General features: G+C 45.1%; 2 protein-coding genes across 5 annotated transcripts in view; one reads left to right on the top strand and one right to left on the bottom strand.

The window, feature by feature from the left end:
- The window catches only part of Mrpl41 (mitochondrial ribosomal protein L41), a 186,772-nt gene that overhangs the window by 7,742 nt on the left and 158,876 nt on the right, over positions 1-20,154 (bottom strand). The gene's annotated exons all lie outside the window — the stretch shown is intronic.
- Oatp26f (Organic anion transporting polypeptide 26F) overlaps positions 1,775-20,154 on the top strand; it is a 34,912-nt gene continuing 16,532 nt past the window's right edge. Inside the window, exons 1-2 of one of the 2 annotated variants that reach the window (XM_076896778.1) lie at positions 1,775-1,915; positions 5,685-5,743. In XM_076896778.1, coding sequence (XP_076752893.1) covers positions 5,699-5,743 — 45 coding nt within the window. In that variant the 5' untranslated portion in view covers positions 1,775-1,915; positions 5,685-5,698. Of the gene's footprint in view, positions 1,916-5,684; positions 5,744-19,258; positions 19,332-20,154 lie in introns of those variants that run through there. The other variant, XM_076896779.1, reaches the window with a different exon arrangement.

Genomic DNA, 20,154 nt, shown 5'->3' with positions numbered 1-20,154 from the left:
TGGTTCTCTGTATAAAAGAGATACTGATATATCTGATAAATGAGACTAACACGTATACTTGACTTGTTAAAAATATTAATCAAATTATTCGTAGCTCAAGAAAATCGTACATTGTTGTAGAATTTTGATTCGATGTTGTAAGCTTTAATGCAATGTTCGAGGCGCAATAAGCTTGCAAACACATTTCGCAGAGATCGTTAAGAAGCATAAATTAAAGTACGAATATATTGTTTCTAAGCACGAATTAGTAATAAATAATATCAGATTCGAAATACGTTAAATTAAACGTGACACGGGGGCAGAAGGTGTGGTGCGCCTCAAAATGGAACTACGTTTCATAACGAAACGCACGCGAACGCTTGGCGGGACGTTTAATTAAAAGTCGCCCCTTAAAAGGCTAAAATTGCACACCTCCGTTGCGTTACACGGCAATTAAAACGATATCGCGTTCGGAGGATTGCGTAACTTTACACGAGGCATTATAAACGTAATTTACTGGCTGGAAGACAATGGTAATCGTCTACGGTTCGCGAGATTTTCGAAACGAGGAGTCACGGTGTCTCTAAGAATTGTTTTAAGTCGCACGAAAATTCGTAAGTCACTGTGTACATTTGAAACGAGCCGAAATCACGCGCGAATTTATATCTCTTATCGTGAGAATTCGAAATTCGATTTTACACGTAGAATTGTACGAGAATTTGAAATTTTCTACGACCGATTCGAGATCACCGCGTTCTGAATTGCCGCCAAGTATGGCGATTCTGGCTGTAACGCGTGTTCCAACTTTGAGAATGGCATCGAGATAATTCCGTTTTCGTTGCACTCTGTGCACGCGAGGCAACGTTGCTCCTGAAAATCATTGTGTAATCTCGTTTTACACTCGACATAAATCGAGCACGTATAATTAGTTCGCCACGTTCGCGTAATTATACGTCAGTAATTACTTGAATGTATCATTGGAAGAATTTTAGAAAAATTCGTCAGCCTGCGAACGTATATTTAAATTTATTTAAAGACTGTTAACTCTTTATTTAACAATTTAAATTATATTTTAATCGCTGTCTACGAATCGTAGATGTAATTAGCATTAAATGCACGACATTGTTATCGTTCGACAACTATAGTATTGCTAATAGTTATTTCTGTTTGCGAATAATGTTTAATGTATTAAAATAAAAAGCGTCGATTACGCCAGTAAGGATAAGTAATTCACGCAAGGATACATAAAGAATCGAGTCGGTTGTCAACACAGACGAACTTTACACCATTGCTTAATCTATTCAGGAAACAGTGCGTTACGAAACGCCAAATATCTGGAAAGGTGTTAAGGAGTGGGAGAGAAATACCTTGAAAGAGTGTCATTTGTGATTGTATGTTTACATGAACAGGGCACTCGTCTCGCAATCAATCGGAGCTCTCTAGTCAGTCTGTGGAACAGTGTCGTCGCGGACGGTCCAAGTTTACGCCAATTTGCCACGTTCAAAATCGAATTCTCTCGTTTCCTCTGTTTTATACGATTTAGACGCGAGTTCTGATGTGATCCTTTAAATGTGAGATCTGTGCCTGATAAAATTGTTGCTCTCAATTAGCAGCGATTATTTATTTTTCAAAGAATAACCGGTTACCATTTATGAAAATGGGCCATTTATCGTTGCGCCTATTGTCGCGAGGTAACGAAAGCGAAACAGAGAGCAGATAACGCGATACTAAATAAATGTGAACCGCGTTCAACGTGCGAAGAATATGTGTTACGAAGAAAATTGCACGGAAAATCGTGTCGTCGATCGAGAACGGAGATAGCGATCGATTTACTTAGTGACCCTCGACTGTAAATAATCACTTTCGTGTAAAGACGCAGCACAATTTCAAGGCTTCGCAGCTCAGCTACGATCGCAGTGGTTTTTGCAAACAAATGGTAAGTTCGAAAGTGGAGACTCATGATTAATGGAATACAGGTGTTCGCAAATGCGCCTGTTGGTCAATAGTTAGCTCTCAAGGCGGTACAAATTATAATAACAGGTAGCATAGCGTTTAACATAAACTGTGTGCCATTTTTATCGTTTATCAGTGACAGCTTCTTACGAATGGTTTATCGTTCGTGTTTATTCAGCAGTCCATCGCATTTGGCTATCGTTCAGTTCGCCATTACTATTACCATTAAATCAGTAGTCCATTGTTAACTACTTTGTCTCGAATGGAATATTGAAACGTAATTAGTTTTTCAATCGATCCATTAACAATTCAAAAAATACTAGAGCCCATAAGAAACATTTGTTTATCGTTTGAAGCAAGTTAAATGATTGCTATCTGCACTGACAGAGCCACGAACGTCTGCTCAGTTCCTCGTCAACTTGCGACTTCGATTCGATGTCGTAGATCAAATTGCAATCGTAACCCAGACACTCTGTTTTCGAATAACTTTCGTGGAACGTACCAAGTCCAAGTGGCGTTCGAAACGGTTTGCTTCGAAACAGGCTGTTAAAAGGGAAACCCTGGGAACCGGTTCCCCCGTTTTCACCGGTACCACTACACGCGGTCCAAGAGAAAGGAAATGCAGACAGAACGGTTCGTAGATTGTAACGGGGATCGATTGGGACGATCGTCTCGCGTTGCTTTGGGGCAACGATTAATTAAAGAATTTTCTGGGACGACTGAGCCAAAGAAAGACTCATCAGAGAGAGTAAGATGCTTCAGACGAAGAATTTAACAGATTTTTCTGTTAATCTATCGCACGATATGGATAGTTTAAAAAAAAAAGAACACGCTGTATCCTTTCTTGTAATACTGAAAAACGGGAATCGTTTTGCGATTGTAAAGTACTAACTGTTGGCAGAAATTGGCAATTAGTGACTGAAATATCTTGAATTCACACAACATAGCTACGAACTTGTAGAAACGATCAGGGTCGATCAAGTTTAGCCAGGGTTGAACGAAACAAAACGGCTAGAAGAAGTCGAGAATTCGACTCTCGACCACTCGTGGCCAAGTTGGAGTAAAATTGGCGCGAAAACAGAGGAACGCTTCGAGAACGGGTCTATTTCAGCTCTAAGCCATGGGGCAACAAACTTGGCGGGATCACACCACCGATCGATGTTAGATCGCTTCTGTGTGGCTACCAGGAGCCAGTTAATTCGACGCGTGGGCCAGCTGTCTGTGTGTTCGGTGTGATTGTCACGTTCCTAATTAACAGTGTCGCCGGGAAAAGGGGGAAGACACGCGACCGACGCGAATTAATTAACGCCCCAACTCTCGGCTAAGATCGGCTGGACGCGCCACCAGGGGGTTGCTGCGGGAATTTTCACGAAATTTCTAAATTATCCTCGCAAACAATATTTCCAAATATCTAATAATTTTTTGCTCGTTGAATAACGTTGCCTTAGCGTTCGAATATAATCTTAATTGTTCTACATTTCTTTTCAATTATCTTTTGCAACTTTAAAATCGTTGGGGTGATAAAATACCGTATCATTTTAAGTTTCATCTGGATCTGGTAAGAAAATAACGCGTAATTCACTGAAATCCACCCCCTAAAAGTCTTCCAGCGATTTTAAAACCCTGGTGCAATATGATCTTAATTGTAACCCTATCAACAAATACCTTTTCAATTATCTTCTGCAACTGTAAAATCATTGTGATGACAAAATACAGTGTCGTTTTAAATTTCATCTGGATCCGACAAGAAAATAAGATCTCCATCGTTGTCGAGCTAGAAAATCCGACGGGTACACGCGTAATTCACTGAAACCCACCCCCAGAAAGCCTTGCGTCGACTTTAGAACCCTGGTGCGCGTCGAATATTTCTTTCGACGCGTGTCGTCGTCGCGCGCATACGTACGTTTGGTAATCGTAAAAAAATTGAGAACGACAAGGAGGCTGTGCAATGGGCAGCGATAAATAAAGTGTCCTATCAGCGAGGCGGGCGTGTGCACGCCCGTTGCTCCTGCAGCAACCCCCATCGGGATCGAACGGCGGCTCCTCGCTCGTGATAAAGCACGAATCCGCGCGCGTTTTCTATGGTAATAAAAAACGCGATACAACGCGTTGAACGACGGTCCTGTGCATCGACTCGCTTAACGTACAGAGATAAAGCGACTTGTCGGACGCGATTTATGGGCTGCTGGATACCCGGCGACGAAATTTGTAGCCGGTAATTAGATTTGTGACGAACTCGCCGGGGGGTGTGAGGGGTTGGGCAGCTTTCACGGCTATGAATTTAGCTTTAATCATCCTCTTTTTTCACTCCGTCCGCGTCGTCGTTCGGAAAGAAGCCATTTTTCACGGATTTACTCGACGCTGGATTCGCGTAACTCGCGTAAGAATTTGATGCGAGAGAGTTTCGAGTAATTATATCACTCGAAGTGTACACTAATATAATTACTTGTAGCTTAATAGGTTTGGTAATGTATTGCCGGAGGTAGCAATCTATTATGGAATATAATGCAGCGCAGTGTTCAATACCTTAAAAGCTCCAATTTGTCACAGCGTCTCACGAAGCTATTAAAGATCGATAGGCGGTTAAAATGTCGAGGAAATTTTCTGCTAGACCGATAGGTGGCTCGATAAGAAACCTAATAAATTACTGGACTCTGCTATTCTCATGTTAAATTTCATTTCAAATCGCTTCGCTATTTTCTGTTTAATATCGAATTTTCCATACGATGCGACTGTTCGAACAGTTTCAATGTCCAGGGAAATTAATATCTGCGTTTCGCAGAAACAAACAGAATAATTGCGAGGGATGAGAAAGTACGAATGTTCCCAGAGACTCGAACGAGATATCGAAACTATCGAAAGGGATTAAAAAAGGGTTGCGCGAGGAAGAATCGAAAATTGGACGCACGCGATCGCGCGAGAACCAGCCTGTAAAATCGTTAATGGTAGAATCGTGTTGAAGTTAAAGATGCCCCTCGTCGAGGGCTCTTACGTTCGCGTCCGCGATGGAAACCGATCGACCAGCGCGTTCTTCGCCCCTTTTGCACTGGGTCACGTTCGCTGCGACTGGGGGATGTTTCTGGGAAATCGTGACAATGGTTAAACGCGGGAATTAATTTTGCTGCGAGCAAGAGGGGTGGGTCAGCATGGAGGATCACGTGAAAACGTGGCGCAAATGTGTGGTTATATGCAAACGAGTGGTTGGAAAGAAATGGTTTATGTTACTTAAAGCGCGAGATAATAAAATTGTGCTCGTTTTATCTCCTCTCTCCCTCTCTGTCTTGGAGGCTTTTGTGATACGAAATATTCAAGTGAAACATCAGAATTCTTTACGATATACGTTTCTAACTGATCAAAAAATTCGGTAACATATTGCGATCTTTTGTTATTTTATATTACGGTTACATTTAATATTTTAATTCGTGTTAATGGACTCTGTATTAGTTTTTATATTTTATATAATGATACTGTTCGTCCTGGATGAATATTAACCTTTCAAAATCGTTCGAAGATGCTACCAGCCGAAGACATTCCATACAGACTGCATAATTTAACTGAAGCATCTATTACCTTGTTATCTCGTTTGTTACCAGCTCCATTATCGTTCATTCGCACTTCTCAACGATTGTCTTATGATTTGAGAATGCACTGAATTCGCTCTTTGTGATGCACGCGCGATGTCACAGATGAATACGAATATTACGCTTCTCTACGATTATGTCTTTTCTAAGTTGACTTTTATTCCTTTTCAGGTAACCGTTCAATTATGACTGGAATCGACAATGTTGCCTACAGCACGTCAGAAAATTCGGTGAGTCGATCACAGTAAATATTAATAAAAAATCACTCTAAATAACATCGCACAAGGTATTGTAGCTTCTTTAATCGAGCGAATTACTTCAAATTCAATCGTTGGTTCGATGTTATCCAAAATGGCGGCGCGCTTTACGATACACAGGCTCTCGATCGGAATGGATTTGATTCAGAAGCAAGTGGAACGCACGAACGACGTCTGAGCGACTATTGTACCGAATAAGGAGCAAAGTTGGGCCGCTTCGAGAAGTCGAAATTGAGATAATTGAATTCGAAACAAACGAGACAATGTCGTAGGAGTAATTTAAACGTTCGGATCGTCGAGAGAAAGATACAGTCCCTTGCTCAGCCAATTCTCGCCTTCCTTTAGATGCAATCTTTAATTGTTTTGGCTCAGACAATCGGGTAGACGCGACAAATAACACGAGAATCGATACCCGCGTTAATTAAAATACTGCTCCACTTTACCCCTTTCCTTTTTCTGTTTTCATTTTCTACCCAATTCAACTGAATCCTAAACGAAATGGAATGGTAAACAATCGGACAACTCAGGATCTCGGTGCGGAATAAAATTCTACAGAAATCTAAAGAATTCCTCGCCCCTCTGTTTCCGTTTCGTTTCAATTCCGTTTCAATTATCGTTTCTCGATTCGCAACGATGAAACGAAATTCACTGTAACGTAAGAAGATCAACGCGCGATTGAGTCAACAGCGCTTCCCTTCTGCATCTCTCGATTAAAAAAAAAAAGAATATTATCCTACTTCTCCGTTGTAAATCAAAAAATACGCGTTGCCCGAAGAAAGTTAAACTTCCCTCGAATTAAATTGAACGAACCAACCCTTCTACCGCAGATATCGCGACAACGACATCGTTCGCGGTCCGAGTAGAATTTTTAAATACAAAGTCCGCGTAGAACGCGATGCGATAAGCGAAACTCGCGGATTCTCGGTCACATGTACTTATGCAAATTGAAACGTCAGTGGAATGCAAATTTTTCGCGGCACCAAATGCCAGCAGGGTTCTGTGGGACTGCGTAAGATACTGCAGTTGTTTATCCCCGACGGAATAGCCGGTGAAAGGACGCGGGGCTGCTTCGTTGGCAGAACTGCCGGCTTATCGGACGCGAGATTAGAATGAACTTCTCGCTGGGTGCTCGGGGAAAAGGGAGTGGAAAAAGAACGAGAAGAAAATCTGCGAAACGCGCCTCCAAGGGCCGGCTGAACGGTGTTTCCAAGTTGGCAACTTCCTTGAATCATCTCCGAGCGTAATCACACGAAACCTAACCGCCACCCCCTGTTCGCCCTGTTCAACTTTCGAACGGCTGTATCCCCTCGCGAATCATTTAATTTGCCCGTTCGATCGTGAAGCTGCTTCGAAGCACGGTTGGCGCGAAGAGTTCTCGTGGCTACTAAATTTTTATCGACAGTGGAGGATTTCTTTTTTTTTTTTTTTATTAACCCTGCTATGGGTCTCCGCGAGATGAGAACAGAAGATACTCGCAGTATCGCGTAAACCGTGTTTTCTTACGATTACCAAACCATTTTTCAATTACTGTCTCGATACGTTCGCAGACTGCATCTGGAAATTGCATTTCGATCGAATCAGTCTGCTGCGACCGCACGCCGCAAGCAAGGAAATGAACTATTACGAAACCCATACACGTTTCCCCCACAATAGCCATAATTGCTGTAATAGCGAGTACAAAAGTCGGTATGAATTTGTTATCGCAACGACGCGTATTTTTCTTTCGTTTCAACAGTAGGAAATACCTTACGATTCAAGTATTACGTCTTCCATCATTCTGCTTTCCATTGCTTAATTTTAATCAAATGCGAGTACGATATTTCTAGACGCTGTTGCATTGAAACATTCAAATCTAATTCGAACGCGTCTCATCGCGCACAGCAACAATAACTGCATTTATAAAAATTTAATAAAGGCGAGAGATTTGCCAGGGATGCAACGTTCCCCTTTTTTGTTCCTTTTAGAGGAGCTCGTAGCTTTTCCAGGTACGTATCGAAGACGGTGTGAACCGCTTTCACAAGCGTGGCAGGTTCCTCTTAAATGAAACCTAGGATCGGGATAGCCGAGCTGAATAAAAGAGGTCTCCGCGAGCACGAAACGAGTTTACGTTTCGCGTGCATTGTGCCAGCCGTTCTGGGTCCACCAGGCCCTCCTCGCTGTCGAAGAATTCCAGCTGACTTCCTTCCGCAACCGCTTTCAGCTGGCAAACATTTTTTACGCAAACATCGCCGTCGATTCTTCTTATCTTTGGATTTTTCAGCGCGCCTTTTGTGTCGCGCGTTCCACGCTGAGGTTATGGGGAAAATTCCACGATGGTAGCAAGCTTTGCAACCGCGAAGAAATGAAAATATTTGTAAAAAATTGACTGCTCGAACACGTTCGAAAGATTAATAGCACGGTTCGCAAAGAATAAAGCTGCGATCATTGATACGTCTTCAAAGGGGTGAATCTTTCACCACGAATCTTGCTTCTGTCATCGAAAACTCGTGTGCAGTCTAGCTTCTTAATTTCACGTGAAATATCATACATCCTCTGTCTATCTGTTCGTCAACGATAATCTCATCTTCACGGTTGCGATGCTACCTCGCAGTTTCCCACGAATTTTTGGCCACAGCCCATTAATTCGAACGATGCTCGTCCTCCTCGCAACCCATCCGGGCGTCCTCTCCGTCGAGCCATCGAGGCCCCCGCCAACCCCTGCCGTCCTCTTTCTAACCATTATTTTTCTCTTCGACATCTTCGTGACGGCGCACCGCTACTCCTCGTAATTACGGCACAATCGTGGCCCGCAGGCATTAACCGCGCACGACTACCATCCACACGGACCAAATCGTCCCTTGTTCTCCACTGATAGCACCGAAGGCAACGATTACAATGGCCTGGCGAACAGAACAGCGAGACGGAGAGGAAAAAGGGGGCGAAACGAAGGGAGAGAGAACGCGAGAGGAGACGAGAGGACAGGCTAGAAGAGGCGACGTGCGTCTAAAATATGTAGAACGCGGGAAATTTCCATCCCATATTCTACGTCCGGTCGTGGATCCCGAAAAAATCGCGCGTTCCAGAGAAATTGGGGCTTCCGTCATCGAGCTGACGTGCCCCGCCTCCGGTGAATGATCCAGGCCCCCCCTCTCTCGCCCCTAGATTGCCATTCATACGCGTTCCCGTTTATAATTCGCCGATTTTTTCGCTCTCTTTTCGTTTCACCCCCGCCAGTTCGTTTTCATTCTCTCGTCCCTTTCAATTTTTCAAGCCAGATCCGAGCGATCGAAAAGATCGCTGGATTTATTGGGAGTTAGTCAGTCGGATTGAATGGAGGGAATATGTTTCCGTGAGATGAATTTTTTACGCTCTTCGGGGATGTCCAATTTGGTTAGCGATTCGTGGTTTGTGGCGGTGGACGCGTTTGCTTCGCGCGGGATTGATCCAATTTTTAACGAGCGCGTGTTCGTTTGTTCTTCGTATACGTTGAATTGTTGCTTGGTGAAAAAGAAGAAAGTAAGTCTGATTTTGTTTTTCTTTAGTCAGAAGAAATGGTGTATAAAGCGTTGCGCGAGGTGGCGAGTTTTTCGCAGGGTGTCTTTATAGGTGTTGCGCAGCTACTTATTTTCTGGAGCACCGCTGGTATCTTTGGAAGATACAAGGGACAGTAGAAATGTACGTAGTAAACACGTAATAAGAAAGCTCGGGACAAGGAAGATAAGAGAAGTTACAACGGAGGGTAGAACGTGACGATTTTGCTTAAAATTTTGGCTCAAGAAGAAAGTTACCTTCGCTAGTGGAACTGCGAGATTTTCAGGAAGCTGAAATTCTCTTTCTTTTCAAATACACCAATCGCTAACAATTTCTACTAAAATCGATGCACACGGAATCACAAATTCTACGAGCATTCATTTTCCCCTAGAATCAATGCAATCTAACATTGTTTACAAGTCCCGAACCGCAGTGAAAGCAATATCGAGGCACTCCTCGTTCGCATCAATTCCATCGAGCTCACTAAAATTCACCGTGAAAACGTCTCCACGAGTCGACGATAATTTTCCACCAATTTCCATGGACCAATCGCGCGCTCCTTCACTCTGCCTTTCAAAAACCCTTTGACCGTCGCAGCGAGCGCGTCGATCATCGAAACCAAAGCGAATGCGATACCGCGCGCCTCCTGGTACATACGACGGGAAAAGCGACCGTTCGAAAAGGAAGAAGCTGTCCAGGAAGAGCGAGAGAGAGAGAGTAAAACCTGGGAACGAAAAAAAGAAGCCACAAAAGGGTGCCCATAGTGGAGCTCATTAATCACGATCGACCGCAAAATTCCAATCAATCCTGCCGCGATTTCGCGCATCTCTTTTTTCCCCGCCCTCTTTCGAGTCCTCCCTTTGGTAGCAGCAACGACAAGTAGCGAGGCATTGTCCTAAACGAGGGAAAGAGGGCTGGAACGGGGTCAGACAGGGACAGGTAACGTTTGGGGGTGCGGGTGGCTCTCGTTGCGGCGTTCGTTAGCCGGCGTTCGTCGATGGGGACGACGGGAAGGACGGGATGGTGCACAGGGAGATGCGCGGGTGAGCGATTCAAGTGAAACGGCCGACTAAATAATTGGCGGCGGGTTTTGCGCGGGAAACGCGCCGGTTTGCTGGTCGCGGAGCCATTTAACGTGGATTAACAAGCTGTTTGACGTGTTCGCTTTATGCCTGGCCGCAAATCGCGTTACCCGTGAATGGAGTAGTCAGTTAGGAATGCGCGGAGGAGACGAGCGGTCTCTCGCCTCGCGCGACACGCGACGGGGTTAACTTTCCTGGCTGCCAACTTCCGGCAAGCTGCTCCTGGGCCTGTTATGCTTGCGACAGCAATAATTGCCTGTTTTTTCACTGCGAGTGTATTCAATTAATCTATTTGATACTCTGCATTGAAATTCTGTGTAGATATCCAACGTCTGTTATATCTATTATGTCTTATTGTATCGTATAATCGTTTAATTAAGAGTGAGACTACAACACAAGTGTACGTCGTGTTGCAAACTGTGCGTATTGTAAAGAAACCCAGAAATTAGCCCGTCGATGCTCGTTACGCTCATCAGACAGGCGTCTCGCCTGTGTACATTAATTACGATTTCACCCTCGGCAAAGTTTCAATCCCCCCACGACGTGGCGAAGTCGTTCGCGTGTAACGCGACTGAATAAAAAGGAGAAAAGTGGAAGGAACGAGGCTGAAGGGAGGGAGAGAGTGAGAGTTAGAGTGTAAAGCAGAGGGTGGAAGAAAGGCGGGGCGGAAGAAAGGTGGAGGAAAGTAAAAGGAGTCGCGGAAGAAAAAGGAGTTTAGGCGACAAACGTCAGTCGGTCGATGTCGGAAAAAGCTGGCGACCAGCCGCCCTGTTTCTTTTCTACGCGGGGAAGTCGCTCCTCGCGGCGTACGGAAAAACGTGACGGCATAAAAGAACGCACGAATATCGAACGTGACGGAAGCGCGTACAAAGCTCTTTTGAGGCTCGTTTTCATTTCGAGCCGAGCGAGCGGGCGTTGAGTGCGGCCGAAAGAGTCGGGGGTGCAAAAAAAAAAAAGAAAAGAAAGAGAGTACGAACCGCGAGACGGGGCTGGTAAACGGAGAAAAAGAGCATCGGGGGAAGTGCAAAAATGTATTCCATTACAGTCGGTCGTTGTAAGAATACACCCGCTGGTTCAGTCGCGAGTCACTTCGACACTCGACGATCGTCGCCACCGCCATTCTAACGAAACGCGCGTTTCGCCTGCGAAACAATTAAAATACCGCGAGAAGGCGCGACGAGGCACAGGTAAACCCATTTGGGACGAGAAATTGCGATCAGACAGTGGACAGTAGGATGATACATTAGCGCAAAGTCTCGTTAGATATTTTCAGTAGTAAAAAATACCTTGCACGTAGTGGTAAAGTTAAGTAATACAATAGAAATCGTTCTTTACCCTGTACAGGAATTCTGTTTGTCCATAGAGCAGTAAAATGATAATTGATAAAACAGAAAATGAAATGAAATTTAGAATATGTAAACTCACGGTTCGTCGCACCACGAATTTTCCATTTATTTTTTCGTGTAACTTCCTGCCGATCGCACCACTCGTATTCATTCCCAGGTTAACCAAGTGCACGTGTACCGGTCAAATATTCAAACTCGATTTTCTCGAAAACTGGGTTCCAAATAAAAAAGAATGTTATTCTACGTTACCCTTTTATTTTTTCACGTAGATTCATCCCTGTTCCAATTCTACCACCGTACACCTCGTATATGTACCATAAAACTATGTATTCCTCTTCATTAGACAAAAATGATTCAACACGGACAATAATTATTTTCGACACTAGTCTACGTAATAAATGTTGGCGAATTTCAACGGTTCATTTATTTTCCGGTCGACTTAAAAATTTTCGTACGAGTTCATGGTGCAATTAAAAATTGACAGGGTCGCGTGACGCCTGACGCGTGGATCTGTTGACGGACGGAATTGAATGGAGGAATAGTTGAAACAATATTTTTCTTTCCCGTGCACGAGGGACCCGTGGCAGTTGGTGCGTGCGTGCCTCCGGAACGGTGCCGTAGGTGTTAATAAATTCAATAGGAAATTATTGAAAACTTCCTCTAAACATTTAGAACGGGCCACCCACGGATGTAGGCGCGTGACACGCGCCGTTGTTTAATCCCCTGCATAGGCGTCGGCCGGATCTAATTCGATGCTGAATTTCTCGAACGATTCGAGAGGATTCGCATCGATTAAATTACAGTGAACGCGAGAGGTATTCGCGTTTACTTTTATTCAGATTAATTATTCGAAAATTTTAAATCGCCATATATATTTGTACGCAGATGCAACGTGCGAAACTCGCACGAACGTAACGAAATATGGGTATTGTCCGGAGAAATGAAGAGTTAGTGAAAACTCTATAAAATATTTTACCAGTCGCGGCATGATACCGCGAGAAATAGCACGGGAGATTTTGTAAATAGACTAATTTATTTCTGGGTATATTTTCGTGTCAACGAGACACCAGGGAATTTTCCATTATGTTTCCCATTATTGTGCAACCGGAAGATAAGCTTACCCTGTTTTAATCCCATCGAATATTAATCGCGTTGTTTTTCTTTAATTATTACAGTCGAAAATTAATGCAGAACAAACAATATAAAATACATTACATTGGTATCGCAACCGAAAATTAAAAACGATGCGTGTAGATCCGTACAGATCCCCCTGATCCCAATTCCTACCCATTATTCAACTACACCACGGGTGAACTGAACACCAATTACCTCGTCGAAGCAATAAATAATCCGCATTCGACAAACAAATCTCACATCACGTCATGTTCCATTCTTTTCCCATAAATCCAAAACAATTTGCATCCACGCTTACGTTACTTCATCCATCCGCCATTTCTCTCAATTTGCAACCTCTTCACCCACGCGAGGCATTCTAAAGCAATCTCTGTTTTAAAGCTGTCGCAGTAAAAGGGTTGACCCTACCACATATGTCTTCAAAGTTGCATACTCCTATCTATCTGAATCATTGTATCTCGCTCAAATTAAATTTCCATTTTACTTAACACTCACATATTAACGAATTACAATTTTTCCCATCGCAGCAACGAATAAAATTCCGATTAGACGAAAATTGAAACACACGGGGATCAAGCGTTAAAAATTGAAGAAGATCGTGACCCTGAAGCGTGCCTCGAAGATCATGGCGTCCATAGAACGTGGCGCAAAGGAAAGAAAAGAACCCATCGACGACTCGCGTAGGAGGCACGGGCTAGCCCCGAAACCGGAAGCCATGGATCTTTATTAAATCCACGAAATTTATGTCGAGGCGGTCGCGTGGCCGGCGAAACGTGCGCGCCGCTCGAAAGGGTATTTATCCCTCTCCCCCACGGTGTTTCGAGCGCGTGATCCGCACGTTTGCTTTGGGCAAACGAAACGTGGACAGAGGCCCCGTACCCCATCCTCGCCACGGTATTGTCCGGCGTGCACACAGGCCGATGGTATATTGCGTTTTTTCTTCTTGTCCCGGGCTAATGTCTCTGCCCCTGATGCGCGACGTTCGTCAAACAAATCGCTCCTGAATGTCCGTTTAATGAACGCGGCCATTCGATTTGCGGTATTGGACGCCGAAGGCGAGACGGGCGCCATTGCTTTCGTGGATACAGCTGGACGAAATGAGCTCCACGAAAATGTTCAATTAACGTTTATGAATCGGGGGATGGCCCTTTCGAGATGATTCGGGGGTTGGTGGAGCTATTGGATACAACCTTGTTTTTTTTCCGCATTTTTAGATCTGAAATTGTATTACGTATATATTTTTCATGTTGCATGAATAATTCCATCGTGTTTGCGAGTTGGAGATTTTGTTCAACACCCCCCTGACGATCAACGTGCATTCGTCTACTGTTACTTGAATACCTGTGCACTTTGAAATTTCCACGGTCGACTTCTAAAACCCTGTTGTACACTGATTTACTTTTCCACCCCCCCGAATTAGCATACAGAAGATTAGCTCCGCGGATATCTGGCGCACCGTCTGACCCGTATAAATCTTCCATCACCCGACAAAAAACCACGATACAATCCGCGACGCTGGTAAAGCTCTGGCAAAGCCTCGGATCGAATAAAGAAAACGGCTTACCGTAACAGCCGCGATTCCGTCGCATAAAGACAGCCGGTGAAAAGGAATTCTTTAATAAAACCGAGGGGGGGAAAACGTCCGTGATGTAAGCGCCGCGCGGCTCTTTAAATGTATGTATACCTTGACCCCGTGAACCGTGGAAACCCGGCGGTATCGCTGGGCGACATCTTGCTCTGGGAAACGCGATCAGACGCGGGGAGATGCACAGAGAGAAGGCCGCGTGGGCGTCAACTGGGGAAGTAGATATTTGAGAAAACGTGGCCGCATAAACGCGTCGGTGTATCCGCCAGCGGAAGCGGCCCCTAAAGATAGGAAGACTTTAATTACGCGAGCGCCGTTATCGTTGCAGTACAAGCGCGTTGCACTTCGTGGAATTCCAAATGCAACGGCCGCTCCGCCAACCCCTCGCACCCTCGATAAATGCCCCTCTTAACCAGTAATTATGCCGCGGGGATTTTTGACCCTTCAGCTAGTTTCTGGCAAAAATTTCTTCGTTCCTTTTTATCGTTGCCTCTGGTTTCCCTTTTTTTCGTTTCCATTCCTGCGTTCTTGCTCCGTGAACCAGTCGAACACGGGTAACGGGATAGAAAACGAGGGTGGGTGTTTACTATCAATTCATGGAGGATACAATGTTATCGATAAATATCGGTAGCTCGGTGCCAATCGGATGTTCAGGGGGGACTGGACGCTAGGTTGACGCTCGATGGGAAATTTAATTTAACGCATCAGGAATTTCAGATAGGACACTGATTCTTTCCGGCGGTTCCTCGGTCGCCGCGAGTATCGCGCGATGCACTTTTTGTCGCGAAGGTATTCGAGCGTCCCGAGAAATATGGCGCGGTACTTTTTTGCTCGCCCTTAAATTGTCTAAGTAGTGGAAGCGAAGAAATTCTTCGTTCGTTTTATACTAAAAGTGTGATTCTAAAGTTGGACAATATTTTGATAAAAAACAGTTTTATAAAGAATCATCGAACGCAATAATATTCTAATTAATCATCCGTGTTAAGAAGCTCCAATAAACCCTCGAAATAGGCCGAATTCTCCGATATAGGCTGGATGTTTGTCGCGTATCGCACTCTATTAAACTCGAATTGAGTATCGATCACCCCGCCTCGGTGGTTGCACGTCAACCGTGTCCCTCCGTGGTCCTCTTTAACGACCAATATTATCTGGATGATTTATTCGGAACTTTTCGAGTCTGCATACTTGGGTTATTACCGTCGTAAATTCGAAACACGTCCACCACGGTTGATACCATACCTGACCTACCTCGCCTTGAAATATGAGAAACCTCGCGGCTTCCGGAAGTCTCTATAAAATATTCCCTACGCCCTCTTAGCTTTCCCACGTTGCTTTTCTTTCGCCTTCTGACCGTAGCTACTGTCGTTCGCGTTACGTGCTCACATACGTAGCTGCAAAGTGTCTCGCGAGAAAATCGATATGGGTATTGTACTTGTCCGACAATGTTGATAGATCATTCTGAGATAGAAACTGGTATCGCTCTAACTCTCGATACACTATATACTACCACTAGAACCTCAGACGGAAGCTTATATCGATTCACCCTGTACACTAACCCTACATAGAACTACCAAAAGTGTAAGAATAGCGAATTCGTAGCTTTTCACAATTTTTCTTTCACTCTTGGACATTTTTTATAATCCATCAACTTGTCTTACGTTTCGAGCATCTCGCAAACGTTGTATTGGAATTTATCTCGCGTATCGAACAACTATGGGAGCCGATCGAAACGATCGGGAACAGCAATTCCAATAATTCATCGTAAACAGTGGCGTATATCTTGGCGAATCTATATAATCGTTCGCTGCTGTTCTATTTTGGCGAACGACGGCGATCAGCGGCGAACCCGAAGGTAGCGGCGAGCCTCGTTAATGGAACGCCGGAAGACAAACGCGTTTCTCGATACAAAGCATTAAGATACTCGTTACAACTGGAAGCTGGAAAATGGCTTAACCCCGGTACTATCGGTTTCGTCCGTTCCTCGCGATGGTAGTCGCAGTTTATCTCCTCGCCTCGTAGCTCCGCGATAGCTTGCTTTGCTGCGGTCAAAGCTCGTGCCCTGCCAGGGGAAAGGAGCAATTTACGTGACACCGCCACCGATGGCCATTCGATTCTCTCTTCTGCGACACGACGCCGCTGTTTCGCGCGTCGTTGCGAAAATAGATGGTAATCAGATCGCAGAGGAAATTTCATTTCCCTGCGATCTTCAAGTAACTCGCCTCGCCAAGCGAAACAGTTATGATCGTCGTGCAAAAACAGCCCTAGAACGGAACCTCTGGTAACACCCACCACCTAAGAAGCCCACGGAGAAACACCAACTGCCACTATTTCCACGCGACCAACCAACCGAACGGAAGCCCCCTCTAAATCTCTGTCCGACCCGAAACAACCCTGCCAGCCCCTTGGCGTACTTATCGATACCGCGGAACGTCCCGTGGAACCGTTTTAATCGCACGCGCGCGATCAGCGCAATTAACGCGAATTAATGAGTGTTATCAGATGCGGCGAGGCGAACCGGTTTTTCTTTTTTCGGTTCACAAGCGAAGCAACAGCTAGTAGAGGCGGGTTTACGGTGTGTGCCAGGCGTTCGTGAGGGTGAGAAGGCTGGTTTCGAATGGAGGGGGTTGGACGAAGGGAGCGGACAGGGTGCGGAGGAACGAAGAGAAAGATGGAGCGGGTTGTGGTTCGCACGCCAGTAGGGGATGACTGAAAGGGGTGGAAGAGAGAGAGAGAGAGAGAGAGAGAGAGGGAAGGGGTGAGGTCTGGGTGGTGGGTAGAGGGATGTAGAGGGTAGGGGGTGACGGAGGAGAATCGGAAGTAGGAGGAGGACGGAGGATGTCTGTCGTGGACAGTGTAGCGGCGGTAGTAGCATATACGGCGCTTTTAACTCGCGGGTAAAACTCTGAGAGCACGAGCCCGCGATCCTCAGTCGCGTGTGACACGCGGCCTTAGTCGCAGTGCGCGCTCCGGACGCGGACGGGGACCGTATGGTTGCGCACGACCACGCTGCAAGGCGTTCAGAGTGGAATTGTGAATCTGGAGATTCGGGGATCTCGTTGGGAGGCTGTTCGATAACTTCGACGATCTTTGGTGGTTCGAGTTTTGGGCATCTGCTGGAGAAAAGTGCGAGTGATCAACGCGAATTGTCGACCGTTCGCGCTGGAAGCTTTTATTGAGAGAGTGCTAGGAAGTCGTTAGAAATACAGATATCGAGACAGTTGTCGTGAAAATTGCGAGTGATCTTCGTAATATCGTAATTCGTTTGGTGATTTCATAAATTGTAAGTAATACTCAAGCTAGCGGACTGATCCATCGTCGTGAACGAGATGAAACACAGTTGAATCGAAAAAAGTGTCCACTCGTCCGGAGAAATAGAACGGAACCATAAATCGCGGGAAAATAAAAGGTGGCCGTCCGTGCATCGTTTCGATGCACGAAGAATTATATCAACAGGTTCGATCGGTGCAACGGTGAAGCGTAACGATTAAAGATCCGTCGAGTGGCGGATGATCGACGAGCCGCGGAGCCGTTCCCATCGGACTGTACGCGAGAATTACAAATTCCCCGGTGAAATTATAAATCCCGCTCGGACGATGAATATTTCATCGTGGACGATGTGAAACACGGCGCGTTTGTTCGTTCGGAAACCGATATCGCCGGGACCCTCGAAGGATTTATAACGATGCGCGTGAACGGGCCTGGATGGAATGTTTCGCGATGTCGCGCTTTTGACGAGCGTTCCAGCTGAAACGGGAAACATTGGAATTAAAGGAAACGCGCGAGAGAGTGAGAGTGACAGAGGGCGGGTGAAAGAAGGGTGAGGGTGCGCATATATTGGGAACAGATGGAAGCTGCGATCTGGACGTTTGACGAATGATTGAGCGAGCAGCCGGCGATACGAAATGTCTTTTGCAATCTGAGGAAGAGACGATATCTGAAAAAGTCCATCTTAAACATTTATCCTTTAAGGGATTGCATATAGAGAGCTACTTGATAGTAAACTCTCAGCAGAACTTTAAAGGAATGAAAAGAAAAATTATTTCTGCAATCTATTTCAATATATATGTAACTCCTTAATAAAAGAAAAAAGAAAAAAGGACCACTTTCCAATCTTCGATCTAAATGGACACAGTTAACAGCATCGGTGATCACGAACGGAACTGAGATACGACAGTAAATCACCGGAAGATCCACGGTGCCTCGAACCGGAACTCCATTAGAAGACCGGTCTAACGAAGTCAAGACGCGAGATAAAACGGAGAAAAGAAAGGCGAAATAAAAAGTAAACCGAACTCGAGGCTATTCCAGACTATTCCCAATCCGACTACCCTTCTACGATGAATCTTTAATCAGACAGGAAGCGAGTCGACTCCCGATCGTACGAATCGATCCTAGATCGCGCGAGGATCGCCAGTGGATTGGATGAAGCCTTCCATTCTCGTCGTGGACAATAATATTCGTTACCTTCTGACGAGAGAACGGTAACCAAGTTTCAGCAGCGTTCAGAGCACGCGAGGCCCGCGAAAAAGTCGCTGGCGGACACGACGGAGCGTGACCGGGTGCCGGAAGTTCCGTTCGCGACGCCACTTTCGCCCGACGATGAGGGACGGCCTCGCGGAACGTGACACGCTCGACGGATCTGCTCGCGCGATGGAAATGTTACTTAGAACCGATCTGAGGCAATCCTTGGCGTTTCTCTGAGAGGGCATATAGAAAGTTGGGCGGGGGGGAAGGAAAGGAGGCAAGAAGAACCGGTTGTTAGAGGCGCAGACGGAACTTGAGGATGTCGCGATCGATCCTGAGGGCGTAGGATTGCGTTCCGTGGACCGGTGTCGCTCTCGCGTTGTTTCTTTCCGGGGCGAAGAGGAGAGGCTGCAATCATGAGGGATAAATTTGCATTCAGCGTAAGTGCCCTGGAAATATTGGATTCTACGGTTATTTTAGGAGGCGAGCGTGACATCGATGCTGGCCGATCGATTGCTTGCGAGGTATTCGAGCGGTGGCTGTTTCGCTGGCCTTCTGTTACACCTTGCCAATTAATTATGAATTATTTATCGATTCTTTCGATCGGATTGAAGCGATATCGTGGGAGAAATCTATTAAATTCGTGAATAAGGTTGAAGCATCCTCATATTTGTTTTCAACGGAATTAATGAATATCCGTGGTGTACTATTTAATAAGGCTTGGATGAAGAGCGCTCTGGTTAACAGACCAAGATGACAGTACGGTTTGCGTTGATAACATCTGACCTGGTATTCACTGGATGAAAATTAATAATCGACGAATGTAGTTTCTGGATCTGTGGCAAATTGTTTGGGCAAATTTTCCGTTTGCAATAGTGCCATTCGTAAAATTGAGAAATAACATGTTAACATTTGTTATCGTATTTACTCTGAGAAGATATGATCAGCGTGCCGTATTTTGGTATCGTACTGACATACATCTTTCGTTTGCATGCCCTACATTAAGAAACTTTCTTTCTGTTTGCGAATTACATCTTTAATTGCTTCAAAGCCTGTTATCATTTGTGACATCGAAACGAAGGATTATTTCGAATCTTTTATAGAACATTCTCGTCTCTCATATGATACGTACTATCATCTGAAACGTAACTTATCCTACTGTCGTTGATATATGTTAAAAGATGGTTTCTGTGGGATTTATAGCAGCTATGAAAAAGGACCTCGATTTTTCAGACGAGAGATCGAAAAATGTGAAAATTGTCA

The sequence above is a fragment of the Xylocopa sonorina genome, chromosome 6 (genome assembly GCF_050948175.1).
Source record: "Xylocopa sonorina isolate GNS202 chromosome 6, iyXylSono1_principal, whole genome shotgun sequence".
Classification (NCBI taxonomy): domain Eukaryota; kingdom Metazoa; phylum Arthropoda; class Insecta; order Hymenoptera; family Apidae; genus Xylocopa; species Xylocopa sonorina.
The sequence above is the reverse complement of the archived record's forward strand: the minus strand, read 5'-3'. Positions and strand labels throughout refer to the sequence as shown.